The following is a 21712-nucleotide window of genomic DNA, read 5'->3' as shown; positions in this document are numbered from 1 at the left end:
TCGCCTTTTACGGCAAGCATGGGTTGCTGAAGACCTATTTTACCCCAGATATTCACCTGTCTGAGTGAATGAGTGAGTGAGCATGGTTTTACGCCACTTTTAGCAACAACACAGCCACAAGTCACAGCCACAGCCACAGCCACAAGTCATGGCGGAGATTACTGATACCGGATATATTTTACAACCTGAGTTCTGTCTCTGTGTGTGCGTGCGTGCGTGCGTGCGTGCGTGCGTGTGTGTGTGCGTGCGTGCGTGCGTGTGTGCGTGTGTGTTGTTTAACACCGCACGCAGTAATATTCCAGCTACACGACCACGGCCTGTGCATGATCGAGTCTGAACCAGACAATCAAGTGACTGATATTATAAGCATCGATCCACGCCATCAACCAAGTCACCGACCCTGTCCCCGCGGCCCATTACGTCGCCCCTGTCGCCCAGCACAGGTTGCTGTGGACGAATTCCAACTTCAGGGTTGAGTGAAATGTTTAGAAATGGTCATGAAGGTTGTGTGGTGAACGTATCAGGTGTTGGGATATGAAGGAGGAGAATAGTTTCTTCTCTACTTATAACAACACTAGATGCACAGGAAACTAAAATGTATTTAAAACTTTGATATCCATACATTACTTCTCTGATGTCCATACATTACTTCTCTCATATCAATACATTACTTCTCTCATATCGTTACATTACTTCTCTGATATCCATACATTACTTCTCTCATATCAATACATTACTTCTCTCATATCGTTACATTACTTCTCTCATATCCATACATAACTTCTCTCATATCGTTACATTACTTCTCTCATATCCATACATTACTTCTCTCATATCAATACATTGCTTCTCTCATATCCATACATAACTTCTCTCATATCCATACATTACTTCTCTCATATCCATACATTACTTCTCTCATATCCATACATAACTTCTCTCATATCCATACATTACTTCTCTGATATCCATACATTACTTCTCTCATATCCATACATAACTTCTCTCATATCCATACATAACTTCTCTCATATCCATACATTACTTCTCTCATATCGTTACATAACTTCTCTCATATCCATACATTACTTCTCTCATATCCATACATTACTTCTCTGATATCCATACATTACTTCTCTCATATCAATACATTACTTCTCTCATATCGTTACATTACTTCTCTCATATCCATACATAACTTCTCTCATATCCATACATTACTTCTCTCATATCCATACATTACTTCTCTCATATCCATACATAACTTCTCTCATATCCATACATTACTTCTCTCATATCCATACATTACTTCTTTCATATCCATACATAACTTCTCTCATATCCATACATTACTTCTCTCATATCCATACATTACTTCTCTCATATCAATACATTACTTCTCTCATATCGTTACATTACTTCTCTCATATCCATACATAACTTCTCTCATATCCATACATTACTTCTCTCATATCCATACATTACTTCTCTCATATCCATACATTACTTCTCACATATCCATACATTACTTCTCTCATATCCATACATCACTTCTCACATATCCATACATTACTTCTCACATATCCATACATTACTTCTCTCATATCCATACATTACTTCTCACATATCCATACATTACTTCTCTCATATCAATACATTACTTCTCTCATATCGTTACATTACTTCTCTCATATCCATACATAACTTCTCTCATATCCATACATAACTTCTCTCATATCCATACATTACTTCTCTCATATCCAATCATTACTTCTCTCATATCCATACATTTCTTCTCTCATATCAATACAGTATTCTGATATCCATAAATTAATTCTCTGATATCCATACAGTACCCTGATATCCATACATTACTTCTCTGATATCCATACAGTACTCTGATATCCATACAGTACTCTGATATCCATACATTACTTCTCTGATATCCATACAGTACTTCTCTGATATCCATACATTACTTCTCTGATATCCATACAGTACTTGTCTGGTCTTACCCCGGGAATTGAAGCTGTCAGTTCGCTGACACTCATGCGGTGGTAGAGTTTGTCCATGTTTCTTCTCTCAGCTTGGGCCACAGTCAGCTGGAACACAGGAGGGTGGGTGAGTGAGTGAAGGGTGAGCAACACCTGAGATTTGCTACAGGGGTGAACGCCCCGACGTTAAACAAGGCTCAATATCAAGCTGAATAGTTTCTACCTATTCAGTCAATATAACCCATATAAATATATTACCTCAACCCCAGAGAACAATCAGACTCGATTAACCGCCGAAACACATTCCATTGGACTTAAAAGGCAAAACAGCAGTACAAACATATGTAAATGGATCACTGAAAATAAGTGATGACACCAGGTGTTCGCGAAAAAATGCTGGCTTATTTTAGCCCTTCGACGTAACTTTACCATAACCGTGGCGCTATGGTCGCCGTGTGGAAAGACACCTATGCATGGCTCATGAGAAACATGAAAGCAATCTTTGTTTACGAAGTATGTTTATGTTAAAATAATAAAATTTTCGTTGTGTTCATTGATATTCCTGCATTTTGATTAGTTGAATTGGTCACGTGTTATTGCATTCATTTCCCAATGAATGTAAAAGCTTAAGCCACGCCCACTGAGGCGGACTACTTTTGTTACTACGGAATGTCGGGGAATCGCAAAAATACATTCGAGGGAATTCCCTTTTTTATTAAAGAGTATCGATAGTCATGCACAGGACACTTAGCGAAATTCGTGCATATTCATTGTCTAAACAACCCTTTGAGACCGAAGGCCGAGAAGGAATGAAACAGGAAACGTGCAGGCTCGCTCGCCTGTTTTTTCCCGCTCGGCTCGGTTCCACAACTTTGATGTCTTCGGGTTTCATTTCTAGCATTTTTTTCAACTGGGTTTTCCCGTTCTCAGGGAACTTATGTTTGAATCTGTCGGTAACTGACCATGTCATTTGAAACAACCGCCTTCTCCCGGACATATTTGTTCCGGTTCGTTATTTTTTTTTATACAGTCTGACTGTAGCACTTCTTCTTGCCTCTTTGCCTTGATTGACAGAACATTGTTTTGATCCTACTCTCCGTTGATTGGCTACTGATTATGTAGGCGTGTCAAGTTATGTGCATAAATTTAACAATCACCTGATTCATGTCACGCCACAGTATGTATTCCTACACCTGGAATAGTTATCAATGTCGTCATTTTTGTCTTCTTTGATATATACACCTGTTTGTGGTTAAACTATTGTAGATAAAACATGTTTTACGTTGTCGATTTTAATTATAAGCATTGACTGTTTGCACATCGATTTTTCGATTCATACCTCAATGAACCGAAAAAACACACACAATCAATCCTTAAATAAATAAATTCCAAGTGATTATATGTCATTATATAAGCTAACCAAGTAATAGTTCTCGTTTCCGTTTCATTTCCATAAACCTGAAGAGGTTAGGCCACGCCCACTAGCGGGACACGTTCGTTGGCTGTGTTTCATTATTGCTTTGTATGATGTCACTGATTCTGTACCTTTGACTTTAGGTTTTTGTTTAAATGGTTCAATAAGAACTTACTTCAAAAGTTTTTGTTCATATATGGAGATATTGACTACAAAACGGTGTGCACACTTTGCGTAAACACGGGGATATGAAATACTGAAGTCAGTTCTTAAGTATGACATATTACTCAAAAGATTATTCATTTTCTTTCATATTAATACTTATATCTGTCCATAACTTCTTTCGAGTAGTTGTACGTGGGGTACGACAACCGAGGAATCACTTACGAATCATTTTTATGAATAAAATACTTCTCAAAAGAAATAAAGAACCACCCGATTCTTTCATGTAATTTAATTGTTCTTAACGTCTTCAGGTAGTAAATATGAATTACGAAACTCCTAGCTGCGGTCTTGCTATAGCGACCTGGATTTTATGAATAAAATACTACTCAAAAGAAATAAAGAACCACCCGATTCTTTCATGTAATTTAATTGTTCTTAACTTCTTTAGGTAGTGAATATGAATTACGAAAATCCTAGCTGCGGTCTTGCTATAGCGACCTGGATATGTTACTTACATTAGCAATGGTGATTTCGAAGTCCACCATATCTTTCATCTGTTGTTCAGCCTGTGTCCGATCAGCGCCAAACAGGACGGCGACCTCCGTCGCCAGGTTCTGGTACACCATGATGTGGTTGTCGCCTCGCGGCTTGAGGTAGTAGTCACGTGACGGCATGCCAAGCTGGCCCTGGTCAATCTAGGGATAGAGAGTGAGTGAGTGAGTGAATGTTTTATGACGATGCAACCAAATTGTAAAGAGCGTGCTTATCCATGAGATGAGAAATATATCTTTCTCTCCACATTGTCTATATTTCATTTGTCATTTTTATAAAACGTGACATGAATATAAAAATGATGAAAGAATTTACATGAACACAAACGGCTAGGGGTATCGGTGAATCTATGAAAGGTCTTTGCGCATAGGACCTGTATCGCCCACCTGAATATTTACCCAATCATGACAAAATATACATTTGCATTGTACATGTTGTAATATTGCAAATATTTCGTAATTTTGACTGTCAGCATTTTAAATGGGTGGATGGGGGTGGGGTTCAGCCCTCCATTTCTCCAATTTGAATCCCCACCATTGGAGAATGCTTCCAACCAAATATGGTTGATATCTATCTCTTAGTTCCAGAGAAGAAGTCGTTTAAAGCAATATAGTCAAACTACTCCTATTTGTCCCTAGCCCTCAGTCCCCGGGGGGGGGGGGGGGGGGGGGGGGGGGGGGGGGGGGTCAGCACTTCAATTTGTACAATTTATAATCCCCCCCCCACCTAGGGATGCTTCCAGTCAAATGTCTTTAATTTCTAATTAGTGGTTCAGAAGAAGAAGTCGTTGAAAAGAATTGTTGACGTAAGGACGGACGACGGACGGACGACGGACCAGGTGAACAAATAATAATGATGAAAGAGTTTACATAAACACAAACGGCTAGGGGTATCGGTGTATCTATGAATGATCTTTGCGCATTTGAAAGTTCCTTAGTGAAGTTGTAAGTTTCAATTATTTCATTTTTCAGCAAAATACCAAAATCCTCAGAAAAAAGGTTTTAGTGCGAAGACGACCGTTACTCCCATCTTTTACACTGACTTACGACAATCGTAACGCTAAGATTACTTTCTGGTAGACGGTGCAGGAAGCCTGTCTCTCAGTCCCTGAACCGTAATATTTTCCCCTCTGCCCAACCCTTACTGTAATTCCATAGTGAAGCAAGTCTAGATTTTCCACATCTTCTGAATCTCCCTTCTCACTGGGATTCTTTTTCAGTTTAAACAGAGTTGTTTGTTTCTTTCAAAATTATATATTTTTAGAGACAAAGCCTCTGTCAGGGCAAGGGGTAACAAAATCTTACCACTATGATATGGACAGAGGAGTTTTTATCGTCGGGGGAGACGCCGGTGTCGATGAGGACCATGTTGTTGTAGAGGCCGAGTTTGACCAGGAGGTCAACAAGGTTAAACTTGGACTCGTCCCACCCACCCGTCACCGGCCACCCGCCAAGCTCCTGTAGCAGGGGTTCCGTCACCTGAAGTCCCCGTTTGGTGATCACATCTGCAACAGGTCACCGTGGCATATCAACACATGGCATCAATGGGGGACCGCCTCCGTGGTCTAGTGGTAGAGCGTCCGCCCGGAGAGCGGAAGGTCCTGGGTTCGATCTCCGGCCGCGTCATACCAAAAGACGTTAAAAGATGGTACTTGTTGTTACCCTGTCTGGCGCTCGACACTCAGGGTCTGCTCGGAGTTAGTCTATTGTGTCTGAGTGGGGTATTCATGTTCAACTGCGGCATGGTATCTCAGTGGGCTAGAATTATAAAATCGGCGTTAATCACACACACACACACACACTCACACACACACACACACGTGCATGCACGTCGCTATATAAGCGCAATAATCTCGGACGCGACGTTAAATCCTATTTCACCTCACCTCACCTCATCAATGAGGATGCCAATCCCTATCCGCAATAGAGGCCTTTTAAGGAGGGACGATACCCGAAGGACTGAGCCCATTTCGTCTAGATGGGTGTTGTAAAAAGAACCACTGTGATATATCTCCCAAATAAATAAATAAATCAATAAATCAATAAATCAATAAATCAATAAATAAATAAATAAATAAATAAATAAATCAATCAATCAATCAATCAATCAATCAATCAATCAATCAATCAATCAATCAATCAATCAATAACCCGATCCATTTTGAGGAATCTTACGACCAGCACAGGTAGCTGGGGAGCATTTCGAACCGGAATCCCCACGGGGGGACCCCTTTGAGTTGTCTCTTGTCGATGGGGTGCCGGGTACATGTTCTATCCTGTGTAATGTCGTCCGACCGCAACGGAAAATGGCCACCGCAAGTCTAATTGCTCAGATACACGTGGATATCCGTGTTAGAATTGATCTTCAGCAACCCATGTTTGTCGTACGAGGTGACTAACAGGATCGGGTGGTCAGGCTCGCTGACTTGGTTGATACATGTCATCGATCCCAATTGCGTGGATCGATGCTCACGCTGTCAATCACTGGATTGTCTGGTCCAGACTCAATTATTTACAGACCGCCGTCATATAGTTGGAATATTGCTGAGTGCGGCGTTAAAGAACAAACAAAGAAACAAAGAAACAAACTTGTCTTTCGAGAGACCCATGTTTGTCGTACGAGGTGACTAACAGGATCGGGTGGTCAGGCTCGCTGACTTGGTTGATACGTGTCAGCGTATCCCAATCGTATAGATCGATGCCCTTGATATCAGTCTCTGGATTGTATGGTCCAGACTCGATTATTTACAGACCGCAGTCATATAGCTGGAATATTACTGAGCGCGGCGTTAAACAACAAACAAACAAACAAACTTGCTTCTATATAAGGATATAAGTTGTACGATTGTTCTCATCTGGGTAGCCTATGCCATGGGACCAATAGGAGTGTCCTTATCAGTTACCCAGACCGCTGGCGTACTGTCGCGCAATGTCAGCTGGTCAACACGACGTAGCTCTCCAATTCCCTCATTTTGGTGTGAGTGAGTTGTGTTTAACGCCGCTTTTAACAGTATTCCACTCATATCACGGCGTTTCAGCTTAATGTGGGAGGAAAGCCCGAAGTGATGCAGGCCTCATACGTTTACCATTTCGGTGAAACCCTCGAGCACGGGTATGGTGCTGACAAACCTAGAAATATAATCGGGGCAAACCGGGATTCGAACCCACAATCATAGGTTTCTGGCGTGCCGAACGGACGCAACTCTGCACAGCGAATTGCGGCGCCTTCGACTGGGCCACCTGTGCACCCACCTCATTTTTGGGGTGGGGTGGGGGTAGGGGTGGGGGTTGGGGTGTGGGGGGGGGGGGGATAATCTAATTGTGAAAATGTAAAACGTCAACGCAAGGGAATAACCAGTCTCTATTATCCACCAAAGCAAGATTCCATTTAGCGTAAATGTCAAAACACCAGTGAAACACACGTGCAGGTTTAACATGAATGACTTGGGAACGAATGAACTGGGTTTTACGTCGTTGTTTGCAGTATTTGCACATCAAGCCTAGGACAGCAGGAACCGATACGCTGCGTCCCTTTTGAACTTGAACTAAAACGCTTGTGATTTATCAGTAAATACCGCCATCTCTCCTCGTCCCGGCCCCCGAGGATCACTCCGGTAAATTGACATGGGCATACGGCTAGATGATGGCAAGTTTATCGGAATCGGTTAAGAATAAAATCGCACGGAGACGACAAATAATTTATAGGTTGATTTGATAAAAAGGACTCCATCAATATCTAGGCATTTAGGACAGAATCAAACCAGTTGGATTTTGAACTATAAACAATTTGTAATTGTGTTCTCAATCCTTCGATTTTACTTAATGTGCTTTGTAAGAAGAAAGATTAGGTTTGTTTAAAGCTGTGGGATTTGAGGGGAAGGGTTAGTCGAGGTGGTTACATTCGAAATTGATTTAGGGGGGTAGTTATCTTCCCTCTCATCAGTTGAATATGGAAATTTGCTTAAAAGTGCAACAGGGAGAGTTTGGGTTCACCTTCATTGGTGCAGGACTTGTACATGACCTTGACCTTTCGAACAGCTTCGATGTCCGTGGAAGTGATTGGCTTCTCCAACTCAACTGAAAGAATACAGAGCATGACTTTCTGAGTGAGTCGCAAGTTCATATTTGTAATTGAGTGAGTGAGTTGGGTTCAACGTTGCATTAAAGAGTATTTCCTTTACGAGCCACGGCGTGTCAGGTCTTTGACCGTTTCGCGTTTGTAAAACCCATGATTAGGGGCATGGTGCTTACAAACCAAAGAATCATTATCGGTTCCAATCAAGTATTCGAACCAGCGATCATAGGATCCTGGAACGCCTAAGGGACGCAACTCTGCACAGGAAAATACGGCGCATAAACGACTTGACCTCATGAAAAACATCACTAGCAGCCTATGCCCGATTACACAGTAGGTTTAACATAGTTAAGGTCACGGTTAAGGGAGTGCAACCACCTTTCAGTTTGAGCTGGACGCTGTCTCGAACCTCCGTGAACCTCTGGTAGGCCGACTTGTCGTCCGGGATAGTTCGACTCCGCATCCAGTTCCCGCAGGCAAACTCATAGAAGTTGTCGCAGGGATCTACGGTGAAGTCTATCGCATCTATTAGACTGGCAGCTGAAAGGTTCGAACACGACAATGAGCCAAATAAATCAAACAAATCAAACAATTCCTAAATCAAACACTTACATTCAATGTGGTTTTATTGTTGTTGTCTCATAAAAAAGGACTTTCATTGCTCCAAATTGATTGATTGATTGATTGATTGATTGATTGATATTTTTTTCGTTTTTGCGCATTTTGACAATTAATTCGTAACCGCACACCAAGTGATCAGCTTTCAGTTTACAAATATTTGAAAAAATAAACCCAAAATTGAACAGTTAAAACTGTCGCCTCATGCAGGTCCTGGGAAGAGTGAGTGAGTATGGTTTTACGCCGCTTTTAGCAATATTCCAGCAATATCACGGCGGGGGACACCAGAAATGAGCTACACACATTGTACCCATGTCGGGAATCGAACCTGGGTCTTAGGCGTAACGAGCGAACGCTTAAACCACTAGGCTACCCGACCGCCCCTCCTGGGAAGAACGGAACTGAATGACAGGTGAGATTACTCTTGCAGTTGGCAAACACGTCAGTCTGTGTTATCACCATGTTTCCCGCTGTCTGTGTAGCTCACCTTCCCTGACGCAATCTTTGGAAGTACATGCTGCTCCTGAAAGATAAAATGAGTGAGTGAGTGAGTTGGGTTTAACGCCGCTTTTAACATTATTCTAGTTATATCATGGCGTGTCAGCTTAATGTGGAAGGAAAGCCAGAAGTGATGCAGGTCTCGGACGTTTACCACTTCGGTGAAACCCACGAGCACGGGTATGGTGCTGACAAACCTAGAAACATAATCGGGGCGAACCGGGATTCGAACCCACAATCATAGGTTTCTGGCGTGCCCAAGGGACGCAACTCTGCTCAGCGAATCGCGGCGCCTTCCACGACTGGGCCACCCGTGCCCCCAAAGACAAAATGAAAGTATTTAAGCATCGCGACATGTATTTATTAAAGAACGGCTGCGTGAAGGTACAGATATATTTTCCAGTGTGGTTTCAGCTTTTTATTGCTGGTATAGTGTGTGTGTGTGTGTGACAATGTTGTCAGAATTATTGCCGCTGATACTGTAAAAGCCCACGAGCACCTATATATTACTGTTATACCAGAGGCCGGATTCGAACCCCATACTGACAGAGAAAGATGTTTTGGTAGCTTCAGAGCTTATATAATTGCATTGTAGTAAACAGCAGGCAAAACGTTATATAAGAGTAGCTTAGTAATGAAAACAATTAAATAAAGGTGAATGTGGTTTAATGCTGTTTAGAACAGTATTTCAGTTATATCACGGCAGGTCAGCTATACGGCAGAGGGAAGCCATCCCAGGTATCGTGCTGCATCAGCAATGTAGTTGGTGAAGTTGACGTTGATGTTACCGTAGTAGAAGTAGCTGCTGTGACCAGGTAAAGGCGTTTGTATACGTATGTAGTACTAGTTTAGCGGAAGAAATACACTCTGATATGACTAGCAGAAGCAGCAGCAGCTGTAGCCGTAGTAGTTGAGGCAGCAAATGTCGTTGTGGAAGAAGAAGCAAGTATTGTAGTTGTAGATGTAGTTGCAGCAGTTTAGATGTAGTAGTAGAAGTAACAGCAGCAGCTGTATGTGCAGTAGTAGTAGTAGTTGTTGATAGGAATCAGCAGTGTTAGACACAGTAGCTGTAGTAATAGATGTTGTAGCAGCAGTGTTAGACGTGGGAGATGAAGTAGAAGATGTCGTAGTGGAAGATATAGCACCATCAAAGACAGTATACTTTGTTTGAATGTGAATCGATGTTAATTCCTTGGCTTAAGGAAGCAGAAATCAGGATAAAAACGATTGCCCAGACACACTTAACTCTCATCTGTATCACGCTAGATGTCGTACGTGCAGTAGTAGTACATGTAGAATGTGTAGTAGTAGTAGTAGTAGCAGCAGCAGCAGCAGCAGCAGCAGCAGCAGCAGTAGTAGTAGTAGTAGCAGCAGCAGTAGCAGTACATGTAGAATGTGTAGTAGTAGTAGTGGTAGCAGCAGCAGCAGCAGTAGTAGCAGTAGTAGTAGTAGTAGTAGCAGTAGTAGTACTCACAACAGTAGTCATAGTAGTAGTAGTAGCAGTAGTAGAAGTGTGTGTAGTAGTAGTAGCAGTAGTAGTAGTGGTAGTAGCGGATGTAGTTTGTATAGTAGTAGCAGTAGGGGTAGTAGTAGTAGTAGCAGCAGCAGCAGCAGTAGTAGTAGTAGTAGTAGTAGTAGTAGTAGTAGTAGTAGCAGTAGTAGTAGTAGTAGTAGTAGTAGTAGTAGCAGTAGTAGAAGTAGTAGTGGTAGTGGTAGCAGTAGTAGTAGTAGTAGCGGATGTAGTTTGTATAGTAGTAGCAGTAGGGGTAGTAGTAGTAGTTGTAGGAGTAGTGGTGGTAGTAGTAGTAGGGATGCTTTGAATAGCAGCACCTTAGGCGACTGAGCGACTGGCCAAGATGCCGTAGCAGCACCCGCAGATGTAGTAAGTGTAGTAGAGGATGTTGTTCGCGAATGTAGTAGTACATGTAGTGAAGCCGCATTTAGCGTTCTAACAATTTCACCAAAAGCTGCCATTATGCAATCGAGGCAAACCAATGGTTGATAGCTTGAGTAGCAATCCACGTGGTGGCGCACGACTACACACAGTTAACCAGGTCACACATTGTGGCACATTATGACCACCCGATCCCCACGACGACCGTGGGGTGCTTGGGACATGTTTCGCCCTAGAGGGGAGTGGGTAGTAGAAGTATGGGGATGTAACAGCTGTAAAATATCTCAAACATGTTGCAAGAAGCGCAAGAGCCTATACTGCATAGTAGTCGGCGATGTTGCTAGCCAACTCACGTCCACCCGATGTCGCTGGTGTGCCTGTACTTGGCGGGGCTGGTGCTGAAATGTAGTCAACGTTGCGTTTGTAATTATTTGGAGCGATGCCTATCCACTACCTACTTTCTACCCATGACTCATTAATCCGGAAATGTGTTAATCCGGACAGTTTCCGTCCCGATTACCAGGGTTTCACTATATCTAACTTACTTGGTCTGGGGGAAACTTGTGTTTGGGGCCCTTGTCCCTGGTTCTGTGCGGTGCCCTGGCCATTCGGAGACACGCTGCTTGAAGATCCAGAGGCTGAAAACACATGAGTGAGTGAGTGAACTTTTACGCCGCTTTGAACAGTATTTCAGGTATATAACACAAGTGACGCCGATCACAGACGTTGACCAATTAGGTGAAACACATAGGAACCAGTGTGTTGCTGACATATACTGAACCACAGACTTCTTATAAGCAACTCCGAATCATTCCGCTTCATCAAAAGGACAAACTCAGTTCCATGGTTCCAATGTTTGTTTGTTTGATGACGCCACACTCAGCAATATTCCAGCTACATGACGACGGTAGATACATCAGTACTACTGTACCTGACAATTAAAGACTCGCATACAAACGCGACGTGGTCTGATTCATATTTCCTTTCAAACGGTACCGTTTCATGGGTCGCCATCTTTAAAGAAAAGCTTTCTAAAACTGCTACCTTTGTAATTTCCGATTAGGGCTGGAGTACTTGTTCTAAGTCGATCCTAAAAAGCAGTTTTTTCAGGAAATTGTTTAAGGGAGAATAGGTATATAGTTCCTTCAAGTATTATATCATTTGCAACGTTGGATACCCGTGAGGGAGTGAGTTGGTTTTAGCGCCACTTTCAACAGTTTTCAAGTTACATGTATGTATTAAAGCTCGGCTGCGTGAAGGTACGGGCATGGTGCTTACAAACCTAGAAACATAATCGGGACAAACCGGGATTCGAACCAACAATGATAGATCTATTGCGTGACCAAGGGACGCAACTCTGCACAGCGAATTGCGGCGCCTTAGACAGGGCGCCCTTGTCCCGGTGATCTAACTTTAGTAATACAATTTGCTTTTTTCTGAAATGCATTTTATAGAATAGCATCCTGCTGAGGTAGTCCGCTGCAGGAAGTTACTTTTGCGCATGCACGTCGTGGGGTAGGTGGGGCGGTGGGTAATGAGTGGGACAGAGGCGCAGCATATCCGGTTCCCGGCTCTTTTTGCGTTTCGCCTGCTTGCCATATGAAGAGACGGAGCCCAGCCATGAAAAACGACCTTGTGGTGGCAATGTGTACTCACAGCAGTCCGACGTTGTCTTCATCTCCAGTTTGACAACAAGGCCGATGATGAGGGTGAAGGTGCAGATGGCGAGGAAGACGGAGAAACACAGCATCACCTTCTCCCGTCCCGTCATCTTTTGCGAACTTTTGTAGGATACACTTAAATGCAGAAGACGCTCTAGTGAGTAGATGAATGCAGTATTCCAACATCCGGCCCTCGTTTAATATCAGTCTATATATCATAACATTGTTTCATCCAAAGTGTCTAGATCAAATACAAAAGCGGAGGTGTTTTTGTGGGGTCCGCCATCTTGTTTTCCAAAATCCATATCAGAGTTTGACTTTGATGTGGAACCCTGTTTCAATGTTTATGTTCGATTAAATATATCAGACGTATATGCAGGTAATTGATGAAGGAAATGATTTTAAGATTTGAATCCAAGTCTAGAAGTGCGCTGTAAATCAAACAGAGTATTGGCAGACTTTTCTAACGGGGCGACCCGTAGCTCCCAGTAACGACGGACAGAAAGACTGACGTTAAACAAGGAACGGGACAGGAGATACGTTGCTTTAAATCCCATTATTTTATGATATGTCATTTGATCATGTGGGTTCGAACAGGCATTGTGCTGACAGATCAAGGCCCATAATCGGTGCCACGCTTGGATTAGAACCCGCAATCAGCGGATCCCGGCACGACCAAAGGACGCTACTCATCGCTGGAAATCGGCCATGTTTCAAGCTCTGTTTTTCTGTAATTCTTTTTAGCTCGGGTTTTGGTGGTGTTTGATCACGATTAATGAACCTTTTCAACTCAAGTCTGAAATAATTTAGCAGATATTTTAGGATTGTGTTATTTATTCTGACAGTGCTAGCTGTTAAATCCTCCCAAGAAACTGGGGGCCTTAATCTCGGAGCTTGAGAACATGCACAGGTTGGCACACTTTTATGTCCTCAGAGAGTGATTATGGTTTTACGCCGCTTTTTGCAATATTCCATCAATATCACGGCGGAAATGGGCTTCACAATTTGTAGCCATGTGTGGAATAGAACCCAAGTGTTGGGTGTTACGAGCGAACGCTTTAACCATTAGACTACACCATTGCCCTTCATATGGTTTATCGCAGATGAGTGAGTGAGTTGGGTTTAACGTCGCTTTTAACAGTATTCCAGTTATATCACAGCGTGTCAGCCTAATGTGGGAGGAAAGCCCGAAGTGATGCAGGTATCAGACGTTCACCACTTCGGTGAAACCCACGAGCACGGGTATGGGGCTGACAAACCTAGAAACATAATCGGGGTGAACGCGGATTCGAACCCACAATCATAGGTTTCTGGCGTGCCCAAGGGACGCAACTCTGCTCAGCGCATTGTGTTGCCTTAGACGACTGGGCCACCCGTGCCCCCTCATCGCAGATTAAATTAGTGCAGCATGTGACATAATACCACGTGTTTACCACATCTCCACAACTACAGTTTGGGATTATTTGTAAGTTCTTTGTGGGAAACCTTGCAACCCACCTGGGTACGACCCCGTTCCCCCCCTCCGCCAACCGGTAGGAGTTAGCTCCCTTTTCGTCCATCACCGCTGATTAGGTAAGGATGTCGAACCTGGAACATAATAATAATGATGATGATGATGATGATAATAATAATAATATTGATGATGATGATGATGATGATGATGATGATGATGATGATGATGATGATGATGATGATAATGTCCTTTGGACTCGACAAATGCAACATTCTTCATTTGAAACGTGGCAAGGTAGAAGAGGGAGGATCAGTCAGTTTACTTGGATGAGGAGGAGTTAGTGACCATCTTGTGGAAGGTCAGGCCTATACGTTCTTAGGGATGCAGATTAGGGACAAACTCCAGAATGCCCATATCAAGGGCAAACTTCGGGCAGAGTACAAATGTAGACTGAAGAAAATCTGGAGTTCAGAGCTGAACGCTCGCAATAAAGTCAAAGCCACAAATACTCATGCTGTGCCCGTCCTTTCATATTCTTTAGGTGTTGTTGATTGGACGAAACAAGAAATCCAGGGTATTGACACCCTCACACGAAGAATCATGTCAGACAATAGATCCCACCACCCTCGCTCTTCCCTCAATCGCTTATATTTACCAATTATGATGGGAGGGCGTGGTTTGATTAATGTGGAGGCTCTTCATGATAGTGCATGATTGTTTTGTGCACTTTTGCACACATTTATTTGTCTGATGATCCTCTTGTAAAGCATGTCAAGACTCATGATGAAAACAAGGCATTCCACAGTTTCCTAAAACGAGCCAAGGATGTGAGACTTAATCTCAATGTCGGTGTTGATTTTGTTGATGTCTCTGTACTGCTGGATAGTACAGAAATGAGTGTCAACCAAGCGAAGTGCCATATCAAATCGGCCCAGACAAGTTTTTCAAGGAGAGGCTATCTGAACGACCACTGCATCGATTTTACGCAATCTTGCAGAGTCCTTCACTTGGATGAAGTTGTCTGTCCTGAAACGTAAAACAGAAGGCTTTCTGTTTGCTGCTCAGGACCAGTCACTTCCAACTCGAAACCGTCAATTTGTGATTTTGCATCAAAATGTGAATATGAAATGTAGATTATGTAATGAATTTAATGAGACTGTCCAACACATTGTGAGTTGATGCACAGACACAGCATCTTAAGCGACATGATGGAGTTGTTCGATCATTTTATTACCGTCTTCGCCATGCTTGTGGTTTTGACACATGGTACGACCCGGAATATGTAGAGGGCGTCATGAAAAATGGTACATACAAAATCCTTTGGAACAGGCCCGTATAAAGCCTCAGACATATCCAGGCCAACAAACCTGATCTCGTCCTTTTTGATAAATCCAATGAAATCATTTATATCATTGAATTTTCTGTCCCTTTTGACACTAATGTGATCGACAAGATTGGGGAAAAACATGGCAAATATGCAGAACCGCTTTCGAAATGCCACGCTTGCATTCCAAGTACCAAGTTGTCCTACTCCCCATTGTTCTCGGTGCCTTGGGTTTTGTACCTCCCAATCTGTTGACTGACATCGGGAGAGTACCCGGGTTTGCTACCAGGAATACAGCCCTTCTGACATTCTGGGTAATTCAGAAGGCTGCAGTGTTGGGGAGTCTTCACATTCTCCGAAAAATTCTGGGTGGGTCGTAAGCGCCGACTAAAATGAGTGAGTGAGTGTGGTTTTCGCCGCAATATTCCAGCACTCTCACGGCGAGAAATCGCTTCACACATTGTACCACGAGGGGAATCGAACCCGGGTCTTCGGCGTGGCGAGAGAACCACATGGCTGATTGTGTGTCATCGTACCCCGCCCTACCAAACACTGGTTTGACTGAACCAGAATCAGTTGTCTTTAATAAACTGCCGGGTAAAAAGAAAAGTAACACCCAAGTTTGATGGCTTATGGAAACAATGATTCTTTATCGGCAATAATACAAGGTGTAATGTTATGTCCATATTATTGCGATGTCCAATAGTTAGATAACCTTCTTCCACACTCTACTGTCGGTCTAGCAGGACTTCGGCTGACCTGATCTTTGGTCAGGTGAGCTAAGTAATCGCTTTCAAAATATGCAAAACAATTCAAAGAAAATTAGTTTGTAGGCCCAATGAAACTGAAGTGCCAGGTGTTATATCTAGCTGCGTATTCAAGATCTTTTCCAACATATATGGATTGAGAGAAAACAGTTTGGTTTGGGCCAGAATGGTTGCGACTATTGATTACTACATACACAGCATTGGAATCTTTGCATCTACAAGTCAACATTATATGTGATTAAGTTGGCAATACTTTGTTCATATCCGGATTCGAAAATATATTTACAGATATTTATTTTTATAATGATAGAGGAAATGCGACCTTATTTTAAACAATTTACCGCAATCCGTTCAGAAATTGTGTCAGTGAAATCCATTTGTTCATCAGCCTACTTGTGACAATATAATTCTCGCTGATGAGGTTCTCTTTGGGTGGTAATTAAATAGCAAAAAAATTATTTAAACTTACATGAAAAACGTACAAATTCATAAATCACTTACTAAGCAATGCTAAAGCATTACGACACATACGGCGCTTACTTAAGTGAGTGTTTGATAAATCATCGTTTGGAAGAGTATTGTAAATATTTCGCAGGTGTTCAACCCATAAATGGCCCCTCCAATTAACTTAGGATGACAGCTCGCTTGTCACTGAGGAAGACGGAAGTGTGATATTTTGCGCACTGGCAAATACAGATGTGCTGATGTGTGGGTCAAGTTGATTGGTTAGATTTACGAGGCGCATTCGATTGGATTGACTGACCTAAACTGCTCACACGGGAAACAGGTCCACACATTACGGCACTGGCTCGTCAACGACGGAGTTCGCTGTACTCACAAAGTAGCAACGCTCCCGTGCCATAGACTTACCCTAGTGTGTTGTATGTGATAAAGTGAGACTTGTTACGAGCGGTTATCACGAAAACAAAGTCATATTTTCAACCTGGACATAGCAAAAGAGCGTGCATCTTCTTGTGTTTCTTTGTACTAGTCCGGCCAACTCCGATATCATCGTGCTAGCCCTCTGAGATACCATGTCGCAGTTTAACATGAATACCCAACTCAGACAAAGTATACTCCGATCCGACTACTCCTTGTATTAACCCTTTAATGCCGCGAGCCAGTCAGGGTAACAATAAGAACCATCTTTTAACGTCTTTTGGTATGACGCGGCCGGGGATCGAACCCGCTCTACCCAAGACCACAGGGGCGGTCCGACTCTTAAGGGACATTAGGGAGGAGGTGAGGTGAGGTGAAATGGGGTTTAACGTCGCGTCCAAGATTATTGCACTTATACAGTGACGTGCATGTATGTGTGTGTGTGGCTGTTTGTACTAGTCCGGACTGATGCCGATTTATAGTGCTAGCACACTGAGATACCATGTCGCAGTTTAACATGAACACCCCACTCAGACACAGTATACTGACTCCGAGCCGACCAGTCCTTGTTTTAGCCTCTTAATGCCGATCGCCAGGCAGGGTAACAACAAGTGTCATCTCTAAACGTCGTTTGGTTTGCCGCGGCCAGGGGATCGAACATCTGACCAACTGACCTACCCGGGCAGACGCTCTGTCCACAAGAAACGGAGTAGAGTTAAAGTCACGAAAAGTCTCATAAGAATGGTAACCTGACTGACGCAATGAGTAAATTGACTCAACGTCTGGCATCATTCCCCGACGGCGCGTACCGTTGCTCATGACCCAGGCCCAGACGCGAATATGTCTTGATATTCCTTGTATATTAGCGACTGCGGCGTAACACAACATACATTCGTTCATTGTTAAGCCTGGACCTCCGAATGCAGTAATATAAACGGCTGTGATGATCGTATCCAAAACGGTGAAGAATGTTAAGCGGAGACAGAGAACCTCCCAAGCGATGGTAATTCAACCATTAGATATCGATATTTGTCAGGCTCAAGTCCTTGGAGACAAAATCAATTTATTTGAAAAGTATCACCTCTATGGTGCCCGTTCCCCTGGAAATATCAGCTTTGTGGTATTCAATAATATTAAGTGCTTGTTAAAACAAAGGATAGCTTCAAAGAACCATGTCGTCCATGGCACAACCTAAAGGGAATGCGTATTTATTTTGGGAATGGGTAAATCGGCTTTGCAGCCCTGCGCTCTGAAAGTTCCGTATTTGCTGAAGGTACTACAGGGATTTTCGCATAAAATGAGAAAATCTCCAATCAGCCAAGCGTCCATTAGGGATGGCCTTACCCAACAACTAGAAACAATTTCTCAAGCCTAAAACATAAATGTCACCAACGCGTTTCCTCGCGAGAAACGTCGGCACTAATTTGACCTTGACATTACTCCTCGGTGATCAATATAATCTCCCTTTGATGAGCTCTTTTCTCAAGGAGGGGGTTTGTTATTGAAAATTATGCCACAGGGCCGGAGGCGGCGATGAGGGTATCGCGACGCTAGCGTTAAGGGCTAGTGTTCTCATCTCGCGCCATCCACGTGGAAATTCCATTTCATGTTTCGCAGGCGTTAATTTAGAATTAAAGAGGTCAACTTTACCCACGCTCGAAATGATACGAATTTTCTGAGTGTGAGACGGCTCTACAACGGAAGGCTGATTATACTCGGCTATTTTAGGTTGTATCTAAGTAAGCGATGAAATCGGTGATGACGTTACTACACAACGTTTACAACGTCGGACATGGATAGAGACGGTGGTGAAGTGGTCTCCCGAAGAGTTGCGTGTGGCCATGCGGAACTTTCTGTTCAATGAGTGTACACTGTTTTGCTTTCTAGATGGTCAATTCCAGGCTATTTAGCTGAACACTATTCAGTATATCTGCATTTAGGTGATAAACACTCTGTGTTGTCAGCTTTGATGCCCGGAGATTTCAATCGGAGCCTACGGTACACGGCGCAGAGCTTCAGAAACATCATGGTGAAATGGTTCAGTCTACTACCTGAATCTGGATGGTATATATTGAAATTAGAAATTAGATTGTACTCTTGTATTTTTGTACTTCATCATAAAATGCCCAACGAGAAATTATGTGATCAGAAATATAATACAAATTGGTCTAATTTAATTGCGATTTCTTCCGCGGGCTATCTCCTTTGCGTATAACGATTAAACATCAAATGCTGATTGGTACCGTGCTTTGATTATCTATTTCTAATCACGGTCTTCTTATGCCAGGCATTTAATTTCAAAGTACGCTTCATCTCTAAAATAACTGTAAATAAAACGTCACGAGAGTTATCAAACAGTCTTTATACAGCTATTATAATTGTTATTAATATTGCGGTTGGAACCACTAAACAAGCGCGTTTGTCTGTGGATTGATCGCGTCTGTACATAACATACAGATTGCCTGGGAGGGGTTGGCTTGCATTCAGGCTGAGCGATGCCTGTGGTATCAGAAACAAACCCTCTACCAAGATGTCATGGTGAGTGAGTTGGGTTTAACGCCGCTCTGAACAGTACTCCAGTCATATCACGGCGTGGCAGCTTGATGTGGGAGGAAAGCCCGAAGTGATGCGGGCAACAGACGTTTACCACTTTAGTATAATTTAATCGGGGGCGAACTGGGATTCGAACCCACGTTCACGACTTGCGACTTGGCCACCGGGGTCCCTTGAAGATGTCATAGACGTGATATTGCTGGAATATGGCTAACTTCTGCGTAAAACCATACTCAATCAATCTAAAGGGTTAATGTAACAACGTGACGCAGGCTGCATGCATGGTTGCCACTGTAAGGTGAGCTAAGGATGACAAACCGAGTACTCACAATCGGGATGGAAATGGATTTCGAACCCATGATTACCAGATCCCAGCAGCAAAGGGACGCAACTCTGCACAACTAACGCAGCGCCTTCGACCAATACATTATTTTACCACATGGTAATATAAAGACATACCCTATTCTTTTGAACACGTTTCCATCTGTCAAATCAAATGCAATGCTTAATGTCTGTAGAGCATACAATAACATGGACTGGGCTCATGTCTATCCTGCGATAAGGAGGCAGGGGTGGCCCAGTCGTCTAAGGCGCCGCGATTCGCTGTGCAGAGTTGCGTCCCTTGGGCACGCCAGGAACCTATGATTGTGGGTTCGAATCCCGGTTCGCCCCGATTATGTCTCTAGGTTTGTCAGCACCATACCCGTGCTTGTGGGTTTCACCAAAGTGGTAAACGTCTGAGACCTGCATCACTTCGGGCTTTCCTTCCACATTAAGCTGACACGCTGTGATATAACTGGAATACTGTTAAAAGCGGCATTAAGCGCAACTCACTCACTCACTCACTCACTCACTCTATCCTGCACTTATCTCTATACAGCTGCGAGAACCAACAGTTCAACTAAAACCGTATTTTAACCGGCCGTAACGTCTGGTTACCGCAGAGGTATATTTCCGTCGTGATTTGCCCGATGACGTCCGAGTGGCTTGAGCCGTGAAATGCCCGATGTGTTCCCGAGCGTAATGCCAGAGCGCCATAGAGCCAGCCAGGGCCATTAGTTGCTTGGTGCGGGGATTACGGTAATCCGTTGTTGGCGTTAGGAACAGGCCCTATTTGGAAATCAAGGGAGTCCGGCAGCTGCTTGAAGAGGGAACAGTGCGTCATGTTTTTCAGAACATTGGAGGGGGCGACTTTTCCCGAGATAATTATTGTTGCTGTTGAAAAATACGAACAGTCCGTGCGTACGTTTGTTGACATGATGCTGCTCCGATATTTCGTTGTTGTTGTTGTTGTTGTTGTTGGTGGTGGTGGTGTTGTTGTCTTTGTTGCTGTTTAACGCCGCGCTCGGCAATAGTCCGTTATAAGACAGCGGTCTGTAAATACTCGAGTCCGGACAAGACAAATCAGTGATTGACATCATGAGCATCGATCCAAGCAGTTGGGATACGATGACATGCATCAACCAAGTCATCGAGCCTGACCACCCGATCCCGATATTTTGAGTGACGTTTAGCGAGTGAATGTTGTTTTAAGCAGCAGTCAGAAATATTTCAGCTCTATTTCCATTGTATTCACACATATGTGTAGTCAAGGTATGTATTCACACATATATGTAGTCAGCGTTTGTATTCACACACGTATGAAGTCAACGTATGTATTCACACATGTATGTAGTCAACGTATGTATTCACATATGTGTAGTCAACGTATATATTCAGACATATGTGTAGTCAAAGTATGTATTCACACAAATGTGAAGTTAACGTTCATATTCACACATATATGTAGTCAACGTTTGTATTCACACACGTATGTAGTCAACGTATGTATTCACACATGTATGTAGTCAACATATGTATTCACAG

The 21712-nt window shown here is 43.1% G+C and overlaps 1 protein-coding gene across 4 annotated transcripts in view; it reads right to left on the bottom strand.

Annotated features, from left to right (window-relative positions):
* LOC139471236 (endothelin-converting enzyme homolog) overlaps positions 1–21712 on the bottom strand; it is a 74936-nt gene that overhangs the window by 20177 nt on the left and 33047 nt on the right. For 3 of the 4 annotated variants that reach the window (XM_071253530.1, XM_071253529.1, XM_071253531.1), the window contains exons 2-10: positions 14368–14457; positions 12866–13005; positions 11755–11847; positions 9305–9340; positions 8578–8739; positions 8118–8201; positions 5430–5629; positions 4089–4268; positions 2016–2102 (exon numbers count right to left, since the gene is read on the bottom strand). In XM_071253530.1, the coding sequence (XP_071109631.1) occupies positions 2016–2102; positions 4089–4268; positions 5430–5629; positions 8118–8201; positions 8578–8739; positions 9305–9340; positions 11755–11847; positions 12866–13005; positions 14368–14429 (1044 nt within the window). In that variant the 5' untranslated portion in view covers positions 14430–14457. Of the gene's footprint in view, positions 1–2015; positions 2103–4088; positions 4269–5429; positions 5630–8117; positions 8202–8577; positions 8740–9304; positions 9341–11562; positions 11608–11754; positions 11848–12865; positions 13006–14367; positions 14458–21712 lie in introns of all 4 variants that reach the window. The other variant, XM_071253532.1, reaches the window with a different exon arrangement.

Source organism: Haliotis cracherodii, unplaced genomic scaffold (assembly GCF_022045235.1).
Source record: "Haliotis cracherodii isolate W230 unplaced genomic scaffold, xgHalCrac1.p SCAF_22, whole genome shotgun sequence".
NCBI lineage: Eukaryota > Metazoa > Mollusca > Gastropoda > Lepetellida > Haliotidae > Haliotis > Haliotis cracherodii.
The sequence above is the reverse complement of the archived record's forward strand: the minus strand, read 5'-3'. Positions and strand labels throughout refer to the sequence as shown.